General features: G+C 55.9%; 6 protein-coding genes across 6 annotated transcripts, besides 2 other annotated features; 3 read left to right on the forward strand and 3 right to left on the reverse strand.

Annotated features, from left to right (window-relative positions):
- Window positions 1-749: 749 nt before the first annotated feature.
- Window positions 750-1,466, reverse strand: CYME_CMH263C (cyclophilin-type peptidyl-prolyl cis-trans isomerase; the record flags this gene model as incomplete). Its single annotated transcript, XM_005536136.1, has 1 exon — window positions 750-1,466. The coding sequence occupies one exon, from the start codon at window positions 1,464-1,466 to the stop codon at window positions 750-752; it is 717 nt and encodes a 238-aa protein (XP_005536193.1).
- Window positions 1,467-2,167: 701 nt separating this feature from the next.
- Window positions 2,168-4,978, reverse strand: CYME_CMH264C (DNA replication licensing factor MCM3; the record flags this gene model as incomplete). The annotated part of the gene is made up of 1 exon (XM_005536137.1): window positions 2,168-4,978. One exon carries the CDS (start codon window positions 4,976-4,978, stop codon window positions 2,168-2,170), a length of 2,811 nt encoding a protein of 936 aa, XP_005536194.1.
- A 2,941-nt stretch (window positions 4,979-7,919) lies between these two features.
- On the forward strand, window positions 7,920-8,672 carry CYME_CMH265C (hypothetical protein; the record flags this gene model as incomplete). Its single annotated transcript, XM_005536138.1, has 1 exon — window positions 7,920-8,672. One exon carries the CDS (start codon window positions 7,920-7,922, stop codon window positions 8,670-8,672), a length of 753 nt encoding a protein of 250 aa, XP_005536195.1.
- Window positions 8,673-9,233: 561 nt separating this feature from the next.
- Window positions 9,234-11,426, reverse strand: CYME_CMH266C (hypothetical protein; the record flags this gene model as incomplete). The annotated part of the gene is made up of 1 exon (XM_005536139.1): window positions 9,234-11,426. One exon carries the CDS (start codon window positions 11,424-11,426, stop codon window positions 9,234-9,236), a length of 2,193 nt encoding a protein of 730 aa, XP_005536196.1.
- Window positions 9,894-11,531: a sequence feature (possible transcribed region).
- A 2,915-nt stretch (window positions 11,532-14,446) lies between these two features.
- CYME_CMH268C (hypothetical protein) lies at window positions 14,447-15,103 on the forward strand (the record flags this gene model as incomplete). The annotated part of the gene is made up of 1 exon (XM_005536140.1): window positions 14,447-15,103. One exon carries the CDS (start codon window positions 14,447-14,449, stop codon window positions 15,101-15,103), a length of 657 nt encoding a protein of 218 aa, XP_005536197.1.
- A 482-nt stretch (window positions 15,104-15,585) lies between these two features.
- Window positions 15,586-18,101: a sequence feature (possible transcribed region).
- CYME_CMH270C (hypothetical protein) lies at window positions 16,593-18,656 on the forward strand (the record flags this gene model as incomplete). Its single annotated transcript, XM_005536141.1, has 1 exon — window positions 16,593-18,656. One exon carries the CDS (start codon window positions 16,593-16,595, stop codon window positions 18,654-18,656), a length of 2,064 nt encoding a protein of 687 aa, XP_005536198.1.
- Between the last annotated feature and the right edge of the window lie 509 nt (window positions 18,657-19,165).

Below are 19,165 nucleotides of genomic sequence, written 5' to 3' on the forward strand. Positions count from 1 at the left end.
CACGCAAATGACAAGCGATGCATCGATCGCAGCTTCCGCCTGTGCATGGTACTGGTCGACGACAGCCACAAGCGGCGATATCGGGACACGGAACCCTACCACGAGTATCTTTTCATTGCTGACGATGGAGCTGCTGGCACACGGGAGACCCGTCGTACCAGTAGCAGGAGATGCGAGAGACACCGAAAAAGCCCGATTATGCTGGTGCTGAAGACAACGGAACGAGGCATCAACTTGAGCTAGGACGCTGGAGTCAGCCAAGCTGACCCATTCCATTTTTTCTCTGCCAAGGACACAGAAATGAACGATGATCAGCTGCAGGGCCGAACGCGCAGCACCATGTTCCTCGGTGATGTACCTGGGTATGCTGCAACAAATCAGCACGACTGGAGACTGCTCGCTCAAGGACGGATCGTCGAAGCCATCCTTGTTCGACTTTTCGACGTCGTCGGATGCCTGAAACCTTTTCACAAGCGTGCGGCTCGCTTTGGAACCTCAGCTGTGCTGTGTTCAGCGGCTCGCGAACGCCTGCGCAAAAGCACGTTTCCTGAAGGCAGTCCAGAAATACAAGGACTAGGGAAACGTCGGCATCATCATCAGGAAGGTTTCGTATTGCCATGCCATCTCCCGAGGCGCAGCGATGTTGTGCTCCATCGTCCGTCCCGTGCGCAATACCGTAGTGTTTCCGTTCAATACCCGCCAGGTTGCCGTACTTAACTCGATGCGCTCCAGCATCATTTACCTCATGTTCACAGCTCTCCGTGTACATCATCGCTTTGAACTCCGTCTGGCGACAGTTCACCCGAGTCCACGATGGTGACGAGTCGTTTCGGGGTTCCAGACGCCGATCCAACTGCCTCCAGCTGGGCAAGGACGCGTTCGCTCTCGGCACCTACGATCTTACCAAAGACAACGTGGTGTCCATCGAGCCAAGGTGTCTCCTGGAACGTGATGAAAAACTGAGATGAACCCGTATGCGGACCCGCATTCGCCATCGAGACGTAGCCACGTCCTCGATGTCTCACGAGAAAGTTCTCGTCAGGTAACCGTGGTCGACCATCCGCACAGATACCTCCGGTACCGTCACCAGCAGTGATATCGCCCATCTGGATCATAAACTTGGGAATAATGCGGTGACTGTGGCTTTGGCGGAAGCCAGTGCCCTTGCCCTTCCCATCCCCGACGCCTTGGTTGCGTGCGAGTCGCAGAAAGTTCTGCACAGTTCGCGGCGTCGTATCACCAAACAGACCTATTGTTACTCGACCTATACGCTCCGAATCAATCGCCATGTCCAGGTAAGCGTAGTGCGTGATGCGTTCCCACTTGCTGCTCGGGTTACGCGGGCGTTCCGCACCTGCTCCAGCAGCGAGCACACAGCGCCCTGAAGGCAAGAAGCGCGTACAACAGACCAGTGCTACGAGCGTGCCTAGCAAGAACAGTTTGAAAAGTGAAGTGCCCGCTTTCATGGTCCGCTCAGCGTTTCTCTGAGTTTGCAAGCGATGCGCTCCGAGTGATAAGTCGGCAGCTCTGCAACCTCGCGTAACCAGGGTGTGCTTGACGATTTGTTGACGCTGCGTCTGGCCAGTGCGAACGAACGTCGTTTTCTCCAGTGGACGTCGGCTGCCGACTCAGAGGGTTCCTGCGATGAACCGCTGGAGTGCACAAGGTATGGTGTGTTGTACGTGTGATCGATAAGACGCACACGAGAAGAGTGAAGGCGACGGAACCGCGGTAACCGCACTGGCGCACAACGTTACCGCTCGCAGTCGGCAACGCGAACGTTAACTTCTGTCTGTCTGTCTGTCTGTCTGTCTGTCTGTCTGTCTGTCTGTCTGTCTGTCTGTCTGTCTGTCTGTCTGTCTGTCTGTCTGTCTGTCTGTCTGTCTGTCTGTCTGTCTGTCTGTCTGTCTGTCTGTCTGTCTGGGGTTTTGTCGTGCGCTTCTACTGCTGTAGGAGTCGGAGCGAGTGCTCCGGATACGACGAACCCGCACCCGCTTTTCCGGGCGGTTTCTCGTTGCGTGTACCTTTGTTGCGCTTCAAAAGCCGTCCTAATGGTGTAGGCACTAGCGTCTCGTGCTGGTGGCTAGTTGAGGTCAATGCAGGCAAGCAGTCTGCAGGACGGAATCAGGCATAGAGTCCTGAACGATACAGGACTTTACAGTACTGTTTAGATGCGAAAGATCAAGTTTGAGCGGTACATGATAAGGCCCATTGCTTCCAGTGCCTGGAGGGCGCGCTCCACCTGTTCTCTTTCGATGGTTGGATCTGCGAGCTGTTCAACGAGCTGATCGAATGAGGTGGACTCGCTCCGCTCCGCTGATGTAATGGCTTCAATAGCTTGCTGGACGCGCTCGAGCAGAGCGTCATCGACGAGCGGTACGGTCATAGCGTCCGCCTGTTGGTTGGGCGGGGTCACTCGCTCCCCGGTCACGCGCAGGGCAGCTAAGTTTTCGGTAACTGGTCTTGTCTCCGGGCCGCTGGATATGCCGCCTGCCTGCGGCGACAAAGTCGAATGTGCTGCAATGTCACTCGCCTGGGGCGTTACACTGCTGCCGAGCGCTGCACCTGATCGAACGCGTCGGCGAATGCGCTGCTGCGACGCTCTCGACGAACGTGACGCTGCTTGCCGCCGTCCAGGGCTGTAGGATGGCTCGTCGCTCGCGGATGCATTGGATGCGGCCTCGGACTCATCGCCATCATCACCGTCGCCATTATTGTCATCGTCGTCATCGAAAGCGAACGGATCCAAACGGCGACTCGCTGGCGCGGTTCGACGTCGCGTACCAGAGCGTTGCGGCAATGGCGCTGCAGCCGATGCCGACACCGGACTCGTATTCGCGTCAGGTGAGCGCACGGGGGCAGCTCTGGCGACGTCGTGTTCGCGGTCGATTTGAGTCTCATGGTAAAGGGCGAAATTCAGCAGATCAAAAGCAGCACGCGCATCAGTGATGTCCACTGTCAGGCTGAGACGCAACTTGGCGTGCGCAGTTGCGAGGCGAATCATTGTCTCCAGCTGCCGAGCGGTAATGGGTAGCGTGCGAGCGTCATCTTTGGCTCGCAAGTCACGGTATCGCGACGCAATGTACGCCGCTGCCTCTTCAGTAAGCTGCGGACTCAGCTCACGTGCGTAGTGGATGTATTTCTGTAAGAACGGCACGGAGAGGATGCGATGCGCGGCAGCACCCTGGATAGCTTCGTTGGCCTGGTGCGATACGAACAATGGTGCCGTCATGGGATCATCGCTTGCCCTAGCAGCACCAGCGGCAGCAGCAGCATCCGATTCGAAGCCCTGATCGTCTGTTGACTCCACGGTGGTCGCTTCCGCTGGGGGCGCGTTATTTTCAGGCGTCGCTCGCTCGTCGAGTGGCGTGTCCACGTCTGCGCCGGCGTATCCCGCCAGTTCCGCGCGACCTGCCCTGTCGGGGTTCCGATACTGATGGACGCGCAGCACATGCCTTGCAATGAGCTCGTCTCTTTCGCGGGAGATAGTGTCAAGAACGATGAACACCAAATCGAAACGCGAGAGCAACGAATCGGGCAGGGCAATGTTTTCTGCGGGTTTGCGGCGTCGATCATAGGATCCGTAGATCGGATTCGCCGCGGCAAGTACGGAACAGCGAGCATTCAAAGTAGTATGGATGCCGGCCTTGGCGATCGTTACCGTCTGCTGCTCCATAACTTCATGGATTGCAACTCGGTCCGCATCGCTCATCTTGTCGAACTCGTCGATGCAGACGACACCCCGATCAGCGAGTACCATTGCGCCGGCCTCGAGATGGCGCTCCCCCGTGTCTGGGTCTGTGGTGACGGCAGCGGTGAGACCGACCCCCGAGGAGCCCCGGCCGGTAGTGGATATGGCGGACGGGGCCACGTGAAGTACGAAGCGCAGCATTTGTGACTTGGCTGTGGACGGGTCTCCCACGAGCAGGATATTGATGTCGCCACGGAGGTGGGTGCCATTGCTGAGGTTCTTTTCAGCGCCCCCTACGAGCTGCAGTAGTACCGCTTTCTTAATGAAATAGTGGCCACAAATGGATGGAGCAATCGATGCAGTCAGCAACTCGATACCACCCGGCGTGGAGGCTACCTCACGAATGTTCGCAAGGTCGCGTTCAGAAAACTTGAGGCGATGCTGTGTGTCGCTCAACGGAATACAATGATTGGCCACGATCTTGGTCGCAAAGTACGTCGTCGTCTTGCCTCCCAGAGCGCGATATGTGCCGATAATACGGACGCGCATGCCGGGTTTGCAAACATCGACCAAATCTGCTTCAAAAACAATGTCAACGGTGCGCGGCAACTGGCCCGGTGGTGTACGTTCGGGCATCTCTTGCAGGGTCGCCGTCTGAAAGTCGCGGTATGCCGATAACCCGAATTCCGTTTCCATGGGGTTGCCGTCTTCGTCACGGGTGGGATAGATGGCTGCCCCGAGCCCTCGGTTCTGGGCGACATCCAGCGAGATACCATCGCGGTAGACGCGGTGAACTATTTCGTTCTTCGCGGGGATGAAGTGCACAGACTCTACGACTTTGGGTCGAACAGCAGACACGCGAGTAATTATACCGTCAACGCATACCATCGAGTTCAGCATCGAGGCACGCAGTGAGCGCGGCGTCGCGTGCAGCGCCCCGAAAGCACCCTCGAACCCAACATGGAGGCGCTGACGTTCCCGCCCAGCAGCACCAGCAGCCGCGAGTGCTGTATTCCACTGCGCGATATAGTCTGTAAGGACTTCCTCAAATATTGGTAGAAATCGTAGCGGATTTTCAAACAGAAGCTTTGCTATTGTGGGTTCCTCGCGACGTAGGAGGTCCAGTGAGACGATAAGGCGTCGCTGACGTCCCCGTCGCAGCGCCTCAAGTTGTTGCTGTAGAGGTTCCCACACAGGAGCCTCTGACTCGAACAAGTCCCTGATCTTGGAACGAAAGTCTTGATCCTGATCAGGGGCAGTAAACAGTGATTGAAAAGCCGTCTCCATGGTACCTAAACGCGAAGCAGCAGCGAAAAGCGCACGCTGTTGTTCAGTGGGTCGATGCGCACGCAGCCTGCGTGCACGCATGGGTGCATCGCAGCGATTTCCCGCGCTCGCGCGTCCACGGGTACCTGCTTGCATTCCGCGCGAAAATCGCATCGTGCCTTTCGATTTTGCCACAGGTGCGATTTCCCTTCGTTCGACAGAGCGTTGACACTGGATCAGGCCTCTCCGATAGCGTGCTTGCTATCAGCGATCAAGCGCGAATGGAGCGATGCGCTGCCTGTTCGGGCGCTGACGAGTCATGCGCTTGTCGCGGGCGTCTCCAAGCTTCGTTCACGGATCCGTCACAGATGGTGTCTTAGGGCAGCGCGTAGCTGCCTCTAGAACGCTGTCCTCGACGTGTGCACTCCTGGAATGTGCGTATAACCACAACTCGAGCAGCGCGACGGGCGCATCCTGCTTGGATCTTGTTTAGACCCGCAGGGTCAGGCATCCGCACGGAACGATCGAGCATCCTGCAGATACGTTCCATCGATGCCATGCGCAGCTGCACACGACTTCTCTTCATTGACAAAACGTTTCCATAGGCCAGCGTTCTCCGATTATGCGCATTTTTCTTTTCTTTCTCTTTTGTTTTTTTTTTCAGTGCGAGGTGGAGTATCCATCAAACCCCCGATTTCCATGTTACATTACCTATATATCATCTCGGATATTTTGGTCGTTTCGTACGTCCTATGGTGTGCCGCACCCGCCGAAAGCGACAACAATGGCGCCTATAGCGCCGGTGCGGTCGCCGTATGGAGACAGAACGGCGTTAGCAGCACACGATGCGGGCGTGCAGGCGATGCGCTCGCGGTGACATGCACGATCATCGGGACGCCTTTACACACCGGTGTGCTTTGATTTGCTCTCCTCCAGTCGTGCACATCTGTGTACATAGAGCGGCTGCTGCCTCGGGAAAAACGCCCATATAGGGTCTAACATGAGCGTTTGTGGTGTGGGATGCGAGCGTTCGCTCGGGGAGCGCGTGCGTCGCGTCACCCGATGTGGTAGATGCATACGCTGCGAGCACGACACCTGAACAACTCTGCCAGCGGTGCGCTTTACGCATCACAAAGTCACTTTAACCATTGCGGTCTCAGTGAATGGGCCCTAAAAGCATAACAGAGTCTTGGTTGGTGCGTCGGAAGCACGCTTTCCAGGTATTGTCACATGCGTAAAGATCAAAGAATGGGGCACTGAACCGCTCACCCTCTTCCTGTCTCTCTCCTTTCTTCGGACTTTTCGTAGATGTACCTACTCGACATGACAAGTGTATCAGCAAGGACTTTTGGATGCATACGTTCTGTTCCGAGCTTCGGTCGTCGATTTGGATCGTCCGCTGCCACGTACGGCTCCTGGAGTTTGTCACATTATCGGGATCGAGATGATACGCGACGCCGTCGTACAACGGTTCGTAAAATAACCGATATCATTACATAATGCAGACGTACAAGGCTTCGTGCTTCTCCTTTCGTTACGTGATGCACGCTCAAATCATGTACGCATCAAGCTTTCGATCTTTCTCTTTGAAGGCACGCTGTGGGGACACAACTTCTCGCTGGTGGATTGACGAGTGGAAAGACTCAACGTGTTTCCGTGGCGACTTGTTCAGAAGCTCGTGCCGCACTTTTACTCGAACTGTCAAGCCAGATCATCGATTCCGTTCGAAAGACGAGTCCTCCACTCTGTGTGGCCATCCGCCACACTGGACTCGACACTAGCATCATACCCCCAGGGGAAAGATTCACATATGCCCTCACCTTCTCTTTTTGGATAGAAGACCGTGTTGCGTTCGAGATTCATTCACCGCAGCGATCGCTTTCATCGGAAAGGTCGTCATCGGTTTGCACGAGTGAAACAGATATACACTGGAATTTCTCGACTTGTTCTGCAGCGAAGTCCTTGGGCGGAGAAATCTGCATGGTATCCCTGAGCCATGGCACCGCTCACCACCACCGGCACCTCAAGGCTTCGATGACGCGCAGGCGAATGTGCCACGACTCGGCCAACATCCTGGAAGGCCGGAAAGAGTTCTTCATGGGCGGCGCTTCGTCGAAGCCTATGGGCTTGGATGATAGCCTTATGGCAATTAGGCTCCATCAAATACTACGCAAAGTTCCAGATGCAGATATGAGAATGGAGCTGCTTCCGCTTCTACGTTCCCCGCTTACGAAAGCGAGGACCCTGTCGCATCTGGAATGCTGTTCCAGAGCCCCGAACGGAAGCGTGTTTCCCCATTTCCTAATGCTCTTTTCGGTCGCTCGTAACAGCACGTCTTTATGGGGATGTTCTCGCTTCCTTATGGAGCTGGACGCCCGCGCACAAGCGCCGCAGCTGCGTCCCATGGAGAATCAGGGCATCGACGAACCAGAAAGGCTGATCACAGTTATGGACTTCACGAAGTGGTCGATGCATCTTTCGCCAGAACATGCAAAATTACTCATGAACCATAGGTTGAACAAAAAAGGATAAAGCGGTCCAAGGAAGATGCCGAGCTGAAGAAAACATGCAGGAAAGTGTGGCTCTCTTGACGACGAGGATACGCATTGCTCTCCCAGAGAACGAGACACCAGAGGTAGAGGAAACGGAATCAAACTGAGCAAAAGGCCGCAAAAGCTGTTGTTCATAACAGCGGCAAGGAACCCAAACGTTACACTGCACGATCAAGTTAGAGGATCCGTCCCATGTACCTGTAACCAGTGTCCAGAATATACATCTACGATATCCACGCGTACTGACAAGAACGCAGTGCATACCGGGCCCCGGTTCCGATCAAGCCAAGTGGCCAGCGCTTCCCCCGGCATCGCGTTCATCATCGACCGGAATCTTTCGTTTTCTTCGCCAAGGTTCAGCGCTGGGCTTCGTCTCTCTTTCGAGAACGTCGACACTGGTCTGCCGAGTCATGGAAGCACAAGTCAGACTCTTACAGCTGAAAGAGCAGCGCTTGCGTCTGTATCGAGTTTTCGCGACGGAGCCTTATGCAGAGAGCGTTCGAAAACGCTCGGCTGCCCGTGTGTGGCAAGATCCCGGTTTGCAACTTCGGCTCGCTCGGAGCGTCGCCCAAGGGTGGCTCGCCGCTCCAGACTGCAGTTGTGAGCGTTGTATGGCTATTTTTGAAAACGAACAAGATGCAAAGCAGCGACTTGCCCGTCAAGGTAGCACGGCCCTGGACAGACTAGACGTCCGACGCGTACGCAAGGCACTTGTTCACGAGCTCGCCTATTGCCCGTTGCTTGCGAACTCGTGGCGTCGTGAAGGAGCGCCTACCTGGAGCCTCGAGCAGCGCGAAACGCTTTGTCGAGGACCTGACAAGCGCGCGCGCGAGTCCGCCAGTACGAGGCGGAACGAGAGCACGAGCGCGGGGGACACGAGATCACCCAGTTTGTCTGGAAGCGAAAGCACGACGTCGATGGCCGTGGATGCAGAGATCGAGGACGGAGGCCAAGAGCAATTTCCTGGGAGAGAACCTCCATGGGCAGTGCAGCTCATGGAGCTCCAGCAGGTATGGGAGGTGGCGACGACGCCGGTGCCGCTGCACGAAGCTTTCGCCGCGGCTACTCCATCCCGCGACACCCTCCACGTGCCTGATTCCGATGCCGATGACTCTGAGGATCACCAAAATCCTGTCAACCAGGATGAATCTCCGAGCCGATAGCCCTCACGCGGGCGCGTAATCGCGAAAGACACAACGTCGGCGACTAGATAAAGATGTGCACGACGATGTTCTGCGTACAGTGTTGCTCAGGTGACGTTCTGCGTTGCACGAGCACCACCTCGAAAGCGGCAGCTTCCATTCGCGAGAATATCGATGAAGCCGATGCGGGATGCATTTCTGCGGCTCCCTCTGACGAGTCCCAGGATCTGTTGGACTCTTTGCACAGCCCGTAACTCATTGCGTAAAACATCCTTGAGTGCCGAAGACGTTCTTCACGATGTGTTTGCGCTCCTCGCACAAGGACGCTACAACTGGTTCCTCTCTGCCAGATGATCTGCATGAGGCATGCCGAGCGATGTTCATAGCGTCTGTGTCAGACTGCTCAGATCCAGACCGGGCGTTTCTTGCCATCGCTGCATCCTTCTCGTTGACGAATGGGATACGTTATCTGAGCAGCGCGATCTTCCATGGTAATCGGGACACCTCCGTGAACGGTGCTTTCTCTGCAAGCGTTGATTACGGTCAAACTTTATTTTTATGCATAACGAATCTGTTGCTCACCTAGTCTGGAGAAAAATTATCTATGGGATCCGCGTACGCATTCCAGCAGGCAGCATCTGGGGTCCCCGCTCCCGAAGCAGGCACCAGTTCGGTCACAAAACTTGGTATAGCGGCGTCGTGCTTTCTGACGGCTTCGCGCCTCTCAGAAACCTGTCCCGACGATGCCTTCGCCCAAGCGGTTTCCGCAGCGCGTCCATGCCGAAGAAGCGCTCCAGCGTTCTCAGCGTTCATGTCGCTGGTTGGGGTCCTGATATCATCATCATCATCATCATCATCATCATCATCACGAGCATCCCAGCTATGGCCCAAGCGATCGCAGCTGCCACTGCCACTGCTGGTGTTGTTGCTGTTGTTCCGGAATAGCTGCTGGTGCCCTGTTGCCGATGACGTACCATGCTCGAGGCACACAAGCCGTCTTTGACGATTCAGATTGAACCTGTTGCGATTCCTGTCATCACTGGACAAGGATACGCTTTCATGAAGATCCGGCAATCGGGCTCCCGCGCCGAGCTCACCATCAGCATCAGAATCAGAGTCGCTGCACAGGCTGGATGCATTCGTCTCAGACCAGCTGGTATCGGATTCGAAAGAAGCGCTGTCGAAGGTACTCGAGCAAGCGCCTTCTGCGCTCGAGTCTGTCATCTGTGCAAATGCGGCATCAAACAGCTCATCTTCGTTGTATGTAGGACGCTGTCGCCTTCCTGTCCGGGCGCTACGATGCGGCATCTCTGTCGCCGACGTCGTTATCGCTGCCTCCTGGTCCAAGCACGACTCCCGGGCAGCCTGTTTCGAGATGCGCACTTCTCGTCGCACCGCAGCCAAATAGCCATGCTCGAGCTCAGCAATGACCGAATCCTGGATGCAACTCCACAACCGGCGATTGCGAGAGGACATGGCATCGCCACCGAGCTCCTGGAAGAGACGCTCCATGGCCTGCACTCTGTCTGCATAATCCCGAACAACGACCTCTATCTGAGGAGGTACGCTGCATTGTGCTGCGGCGCCGCCGTCCAGACGCTCCCCGGTCAGAGAAGCGCTACCATTCGAATGTGCCTCAGAGACACCGCCGCCATAACGGAGGCGATATATTCGGAAGCAGCCGCACGCCGCAGCCGCTCTCAGGCCTCCGGGAACCCAGTAGCGCCAACCGTAATCGTCTTCACCAAAAGCATCAATCCGAGTGGCACCATCCCCACGTCGATACACCTGGTCACAGGAAGGCGCTTTCACTGACTTGGAATCGTCCATCGCTGCTTCCCAATCGCTCACAGAGGGTTTTCTGGTGGAATCGAACCCAGTTCGTAATGCTTTCGCTTTCGAGATGCAGCCATCCGTTCGTGAGCGGCCTGCCGCTGCGGTAGTTGATCGACGAGTGTGAAACGGCGCTTGTCGCTGCTCCTGTTGTTTTCGGGCTCGTCGATGTCGCCTTGTGGGCTGTCCAAGGCGCTGGCTGCATTCCTGCTCCTGTTTCGCCATTTCCCAGATCACGCGGCGCAGACTCTCGTTCGTTTCCGAGACAACCTCACATAGCGCTAAGAGAATGACCACACGCATCCGCGGGTGGAGCATTTCATACCGACATCGATCGAGGATGGACGCTCCGTCCTGATCATAAAGGCTGCAACCCGGGTCGCTGCCAGCAGCTGGCCCGCTCAGGTCGTAGAGTTCAGGCCGCGTACGTAGTTCCGCTGCGAGCAATTCTATCCACCCGTCTTTCCCGTAGGCATGTATTGCGTCGACCTTGCGCACATGCAGGCAGTTGAGCAACCCGGCATGTACGCGCGAGAGCAGTAGCTCTTGGCTTGTTCCTTCCTGGTGCGAGGTCGCAGTCGACGACTGAGCAGTTGTGCTTGCGTGAGCGTCATCAGCTGGGGGTCGTTCGCGCAAGCCGTGAACGATGTCCGCTTCCAAGCGCCCCGGATCGATCTGGGGCACAAGCGCATCTGTGGGCTTTTTCGGTCGTCCTGCTCGAAAGTACGTCCGGATTTCCTCATTGATGAAGCCTTGAAGAGCAACGAGAAACTGCAGCACGCTCACGAACTCCGGCATACAGCGTACCTGCGCCACAGCCTTTTCCTTATCCTCGTGATCGGCGAGAATTCTATTATCCGAGGTGTAGTCATATACGACACCGTTCACACAGTCCACAGAGGAACACGCGACAGCTTCTGGTGCAGCACAGTGCCCGTTCATGAGATCGCACCGGCCGTCTGTGGCTGTGGAGCCGGTACCGCACCACCACACTGCAGTCGGTTCAACGTCCAGCTCTTTCGGAAAGCTAGGCCCCGCTAAAGCAAGCCTGAAGCGTCACCGGAGGCACTGCGTCCTTGCGCACACCCTCTACCTCTGTTTTCAAGCTGCCTGTGCAGGCACAACTCGGAACGAGTCTCCGTTCGCGCCAAAGCGTCCTCCTGTAGCCACCTGCAATGATTGTGAGGCGCGCGTGTGTGCCAACCGGAGCGCTGGGCAGAAGCATATGCGCTCGACGTCACTGGCGCTATCCTCGATGATGCATTGCCTGGTTCAGTAGCCGTCCTAGTCTGATGCTGTCGCAGTCCCAACTGGACCAATTGAGCACCATGCAAGGCGGGGAGGCTGGTCCGTTTGCCAGCGTAACTCGGCGCTGGTCGTTGGCACTCGTTTATCTGGACGCCTAGCTGGCAGGCACGGGTAGGGTACTCGAGTGCCGAGTATCCATGCGATGCATTTCCACGGGGCAGTGCAACTCGCATATATATGTTTGGCAATGCCGAATGACAGAATCTGATTATTGTATACGAGGTGTGCATGAGCATCGTTTTCATATTTGGCAATGCCGAATGACAGAATCTGATTATTGTTCACGAGGTGTCCATGAGCATCGTTTTCATATTTGGCAATGCCGAATGACAGAATCTGATTATTGTTCACCAGGTGTGCATGAGCATCGTTTTCATATTTGGCAATGCCGAATGACAGAATCTGATTATTGTTCACGAGGTGTGCATGAGCATCGTTTTCATATTTGGCAATGCCGAATGACAGAATCTGATTATTGTTCACCAGTTATCCTTGAGAATCGTTTTCGGTGCACATAAACGGCGCTCCGGCCTTGATGGGATGTTCATTGCACCATACCGATGTCTTGTACCAGGCGGGATTCCAGTGCCATCTGTCCTGGCTGATGCGCTTTGCGCACCAAAAGTTTTCCGCGTTCCAGCAAAGTGCTCAGACTGAACACGAAACGATTCTTTCGAACTTTCTCTCGACAGAAAGCCGTTGGATACTCAGGAAGCATGAGAAATTTCCGGATGTTGATCTAAGCGTTCAAGTCTCGGTACAGGATGTTCTTGCACGTTATGTTGCCGGTGGAATCACACCATAGCACGCCCAACGGATTCGATGGCCTTGCCGTTCGACGTACGAGCATCTTACCGAACGCCTCTGCTTCAGACGCTTCTTCTCGACCTGTTTCAGCGTGCACCCGGGTTCGGGATGCGCTGATGTCGTTCTCTACGCATCGATAGGAATCGTACAGAATCGATACCTGCACACATTGGACGCTCTCTTCGACGGAGCATGACCTGGGAATTCGCGCACTTCAACATGACAAGTGCCACAGGCTGCGAGCTTACCGTGCGACTGATCAGTTATATCCCTGGCCAACCCAATGAGAAGAGGTTTGCGATTCCTTGCTCCTTTCCTGCGTACAATCGAGTCCTTTTGCGACTCGATCGCGGTCTCATGGATGATTGCCGCGGATCGTCCACAGAGGCCATTTGAACGTTGATGCACGGTACGAGCAAGGAGTACAAAATTAAATTCTGCGTGATATGGATCCTGCCAACGCCATTCCATCGGGTCGTATGATCCATTATATCCCTGATGCCGGACGCATGATAATGTCGAGACCTGAAAGAATCAGGCTGCAATTCATGAGGTGTTCCTAGCATTAGCACTGGTACAAAGGTATGATCGAATCGCTCGGCTGGAATTGGACGCATTGAAGACCTTCCATGGAATCCTCTACGGAAACTTTCGTGAAGAAATGCTTCAAGGCGAGATAAGCTAGGTATTCCATCATGACGTCCAAATTAATATTTTGAAAGATTTTCCCCGTTGGTGACTTTTAGAACGGAGGTACCGACAACGGGTCCACACTGATCTTCCTCCTCCGACAGATTTCCATGCTGTTTCTCTGCGTCCTCTTTCCGGGAGGGTCTTTCACGTTTTTGTCCGTTTTCCCGATTTCTCGTTTACCTCGCTTGGTAGCATAGACGTGGTCGCTGTATCCCATCTCCGTGCTTTCCATTGAATTCAGACGCACCGGATGGGCGACGGAACTGAAACTTGCCTCTCATGTTCATGTACCTGGTGTTGCTCAGGTGCCTTTTCGTCACCCTTACCATGGCGTACACGCGCTTGGACCGAATCGGGCATGGCCTCCCTGTCCCGCATCCGAGCACAGTACCAACAGAGCAGCTCAGTGCTGGTGAAGCTACAAAATGGATTGTCGAAGTCTTTTTGGGCCGCGGATGCGAACGACTCGTCCATGCATGCGTGAGCGTGAAAGTTGCGTTTTACGATACAGAAGACGCATTCGACGCATTGTGCTGATACCGATGAGCGTTGCCACGAGCGACCGACTCGGCAGCTTGCCGCCGCCCTAGCTCCCAATGTCTCGTTTCCGAGGTACTCTTTCGAACGCTGACGCGAGCCTACGCCAGCAAGATGCGCACATTTCAGGTCGATCTGGATGGAACCTGGGTTGCCACGCTCGCGCTTCCTCCATCCCGACATTCCCCATGTATCAACAAGACAAAAAAGGTTGCGCTGTACACCGCTCATCGATCATGTACTGGACGCCGTCGAGCTGGTGCGCACCAGACTAGCCATCATACGCACTACACAGAAACGTCATACGCGTGCACAAGCTTTGAGCATGATCTGCTCCGCTGCTGCCGGGACCTGCCCCGGATCCAGCGCTAGTCTAGTAGCAGCTGCATTTGCGCCACGCTGTGTGCCAATGATGTGCTAGGTGCACCGCTCGAGATCACGCAAACACTCTAAAAATGAAGTACAGAGGCCTCCAAGGCTTGTCAGTTGCGCGCCTGGCAACATCCTTGAGGATCCAGTACCAGCGCCGAGATCTGCAGCGAATCTCCCGGCAGCGCGCGGCGTCAAGACAGATTCCTCGTCTGAAGTACGGACTCGCTGTGGGCCTTTCTGAGAATATGTTCGTTTTTGGAGCTTACTGGTTCGACTGTGGTGAAAGAGCGGTCTTACCTGCAAATAGCAGGGGCGCACTGCGCCCACAGTGCACCAGGCTGCGTTTCTGGCGTGGTCGATACTGGCACCGCGGTGCTGTGTCCGCGTTGAGGCGCGTGCGGCCGCTCAGCGCTTCGACACCGTCGCCGCGGGTGCTCGACGGATCGCAGTCGTTGGCGGATACCCCCGACAACGTTCAGCAGTTGTTGCAGCACATGAGTCAGGAGCTCGACAGCGTTGTTCAGAGTATGGTGCATCTCGAGGAGTACGCACTCGAGCAGGTCGAGAAGTTGAAAGGCGCCATGGAAGCGGACCTACGAAAGCTAGCACTTTACGAGGAGGAGCAGGCCTTTGCACAGAAACTAACTGAGCAGCTCCAGAAAAAGGAAGGTGCTGTTTTTGAGGCGATGCGTCATTTTCTCTTCCATGTCGTGGGCCTGCAGGAGCAGACGGTAGCGATTACCAATGAGCTGCAGGTGCTGCACGAATTCGTGAGCGAGAATCATGAACGAGTCGAGCTCGTTCTCGAGTCTCTGCGGGAAAGGGGCCTATTTGGATCGCGCCAGGACGTTTTCGAGGGCGAGGTCAAGAAGAAACTCGACCGATTCGACCCAGAAATATGACGATCTGGCACTGAACGCCGCAGTTGCGCTGCGAATCGATGACGCTGCCAGCACCGGTACCGACATCCATCGAGGAGCCGTCCTGGAGCGCACGCTTACGACGGGAATGCACTGATCGCACTATTGGATAAGCGCTCGCTTCGAGCATCCGAGAGCATCTAACGGTACGATGTGCGCTGGTGTACTGTGCAGCAAGCCACGCTGGAGCCCAGTAGTGGGCACAAGGCAGCCAGCGGCTTGTCCGGACTACAGGGGCAGCGCGAGCGCCTGCGCAAGGCGATTCGTCGCTGTGTGCCGCCGGGCAATGCAGCCTATCGCCTGTGAAAGCAGCGAGTCGCAGGGCTGCCGCTTATATGCAATATTTGCGCTGCGTTCGCTGGTAATGACCATGATAGCCTACTGAGGAGTAAGTGTCAGGTGGATTACCTGGTAACAGGTGCTGGGATCCATTGGGCGACCATTAGGCTCAAATTTGACGTTTATGTGTCTCCAATGCGAACCTGATTCACAAACAACTGGAAAAGATGACTGCTCGCAGATATCCTTGCATCAGAGTGCTACTCTTGATTTACAATGCATGTAACATATGGGAAAGATGCTCCGCGGCAATCGTGGCTGCGGCGATCGATCGTGCAGTACCGCAGGTACGGGCGATACGTTCGCTCCGAGTGGCGGCTGCACAAAACTGCCCGGAGCATGTGCTTGCTCCAGTGCCCAACCTGGTGCTTTATTTGCGACTCTTTGGGCGCATTTTTAATGTACGCCAGATGCCAGCTACGCAGGATGGACGCGACGCCGTCCATTCTTCGACTTCGGACTCGTACCAGTGCACGCTCTCTACCATGACGTATGTGTCGTGGCAACGCTGGATGCGCTGCGCAATCGCCATAGCGAGCTGCTCTTCGGAAGCCGACCAGCGTGCATCGTCCATGAGCTCGGGTACGGTTTCATCGATCCATTCAGACGTAACCTCTTCGAACACGTAAACGGAACGCATGGGGTATCGTGTGTCGGTTGCACTGTTCGAGTCCTCCAGGCGAAACGCTGTATACTGCATGATCTCGTGGTGTCTGTAGAGACGCTTCGTGCTGCGAACAACACCAACGCCTTATGGGGTGAGTCGGTACCCGTTGAGCAGCAACGCAAACCAGTCGAGCGATCATCTCGAAGAAAGCGTCAGTCAAACGTTCTGAACACACACTGACGACTCTTGTCAAAGACACTGCACTTTAGGAATCAGGCACGACCCGCGTGCCCTGTCAATCCAACAGTGCGCCGTTGATTCGGATGACTAGTCCAGCGGGTCAAGGGCGCTGCGATCGGAATCAACGCTTGACTGACAGTCGCTGCACGATGTAGTGCTTTTGCAGTTTCGCTCTATGAGTGACACAGGTGCGCTATGCAGTCCAGCGTCTTGAGCGCTTTCTGGAAATAGCGTGGTACAGTTCAAGGAGCGAACAGACACGCTTGCGGCTAAGCTTGATCGTTCATGGCGGAAGAGCCGGCGACTCCAGCAGACACCGAGCTGCGGGACTCGCAAGGCGCTGACACTAGCCAGGAAGGGTCCTGGAGCCCCCACGAGTACCTCATTGAGCAGCCGCTGCACGTAAAGCAGCACCAAGGCGACGAGGCATCAGTTGCGGCCGACAGCGCACTGCCAACTGCCGAGACGGCTATGTGCACTGCACCAGCGCTGATGGAATACGAGGGTGATCGTCAGAGCAAAAGGGCTCGCGCCTCGGAGCTGGACTGGCCACCAGCGCTACCTCAAGGCAAAGACGAAGCATCAGCAACTGCTCACAAGACAAATAGTGAACATCGCGGGTCAGAGAGCCCCGACGATGTTGAGAAATCGAGTACGCCAGGTCGTACCGACACAGAACTGGACAGGAATAGCACGTTAGTGTCGAACGCGGATCACGCACGAGAACCCCTGGAGCGACGCCCTGGTGGTGACTATGACGAGCGCGACGCTTGTGCGACTACAGCTATGACAACGGGCGCTGCACCCCAAGACCCCGGGGACGAATGCAACGGCGACAGCGACGCTGCATCCACTGTCGACACAGAGCTCCTATTCGAGACACCGCTCGCCATCCTGAAAAAGTTTCTGGATGGCCACTGGGTAGATGCCGGTCGCGGTCCAGTGCGCATTCTACGCCTACGCAGGTGCAGCGAGTCATCGGGCAACACAGAGACGTTTCTGCGCATGGACAGCGGCCTGCGCCCAGTGCTTTACCTCAGACTGGAGCACGAAACGGCACGTACTGCGCGATGGGAAAAAGTTCGCGAACGAAGTATCCGGTTTCTATGTCCAGTCAGCGGGCAGGGCCCAGTGATGTGTGTGTTGCAGTTGCGCAATGCAGCGACTGCAGACAAGCTGCTGGCCCTGATCGAGCAGGTGGCGTTTGCTGCGGCCGAAAAGGCGCCAGTGGCATCGTATACTGAGCGTTCAACTGGCGTTCAGTACTCGAGTAGCTTTACTGAGCTGTGGACTAGATTCCAGGCAGACACAGTACCTGTTTTGGAGCAGTATCGAGCAAAAGCGCTCGACGATGACGAGACGGCTACTGCTCCTCGGGTTGTGCGCTTGGAGCAGCTCATCGATGCCTCACGCAAGACGCTCGAGCTGCAGGACGCAGCGCAAGAGCGTCTCCTTCAGCTCCTAGAGGAAGCACGCGAGACTTGCACCCGGACAGAGCGCGAGCTCCAGACTGTGCACCAGCGTCTGTGCCGGCGCATCGCGGCCGTGGAGCCGCAGCTCTCCAAGCTGAGGTCTAGTCTGGGACCCGTCGACTCGCCCGCACCGCTGACATCGGATCCTGCGAAAGCGCTCTCCAACAATGACCTGATGATCACGTCGGTAGAGACGCGTGCAGCGGAGGCATCCGCGTATGCAGATCCTGCCGACTTTCTTGGTTTCTGCGCGCGCTTATGCTCGTTTCGACCAAGCTGCTTCAAGCAGATGCGCTTAGAAGAGAAAGGGGCACAGGGCACGGGATATCCGCTTGTTATTGAGCTCGCACTTGGCGGATGGACGTATCTCTTGTCTGGGGCGTTGCACTGTGGGCGCTGCGGGGCCACATCAGCTGTCAGTGAACTCGTGAACGAGTCGGAATCCAGTACACAGGGATGCAGACACCAGCCTGGGTGTCGCTGGCTCAGCGAGCGCTCTCCGACGACTTTTGCGTCGTTTCGTGCGGACTCGTCCACAAGTCGGACGGAAGCATGCTGGGCACTGCACCTCGCTGACGCAGTCCGCTACTTGCGCGACGCACTGGAACGCTCCGCGTCTCCAAATGCCTCTGTTACTGAGCGTGTTGCATTTCGCAAGCTAGCCAGTCATGGTTGGGTATGCCAAACGCGGCAGGAGCGACTGCTTTTTTCCTGTATGTTCTGCGGGACACCGCGTTTCATGGCTCAGGGCGAGATCGAGCGTAGCCTCGACTCGACCGCAGCCGCAGGTCACCATCGCAGGTACTGTGCGTTCGCGGATACCACTGTTGCTGTCGATATCGAGCAGCAGCTACGGAATGGAACATCTGCAGCCTGACGCGTATCGGATGGATTGCGTAGAGCTCATTCGAACATGCATGGATACTTCGCAGGCAGTGCTCAGTGCTCTCTGGGATGGAGAGCAGGTCCCGAACGAGCGCACGTACCTGCCAGCGACGTCTAGACTGGAGCACCCGACAAGCAGCCGCACCAGATCACTTTTTGACATCAAGGCAGCTGGCTGCGTACCATTCGCTGGCCTGTAAACAAGCATGGATGTAGCGTTGCAGAAACATCGACGATACGCAGCACCTCTCTGAAGTTTTATGGATACCGACGCAAGCTGCTTCCTGGCGATGGCGAATGCAGGTGCCTCATGGACAAGCGTTTGATGCAGCGACAGACGCCACGGCAAGCGCGTCTACGCGGTATGCTAGGCCTCTGCTTGCATCGTTGAATGAGGGCAATGACGCTGAAACTGCAAGAGACTGGCACTTTCCATGGTCCAGTGTTCGCCTGTCGAGCGCGTGTCTTACAAGGCCGGGAGCAACCCCAGTTGAATTCGTG

This window comes from Cyanidioschyzon merolae, chromosome 8 (assembly GCF_000091205.1).
Source record: "Cyanidioschyzon merolae strain 10D DNA, chromosome 8, complete genome".
In the NCBI taxonomy this organism is placed as follows: domain Eukaryota; phylum Rhodophyta; class Bangiophyceae; order Cyanidiales; family Cyanidiaceae; genus Cyanidioschyzon; species Cyanidioschyzon merolae.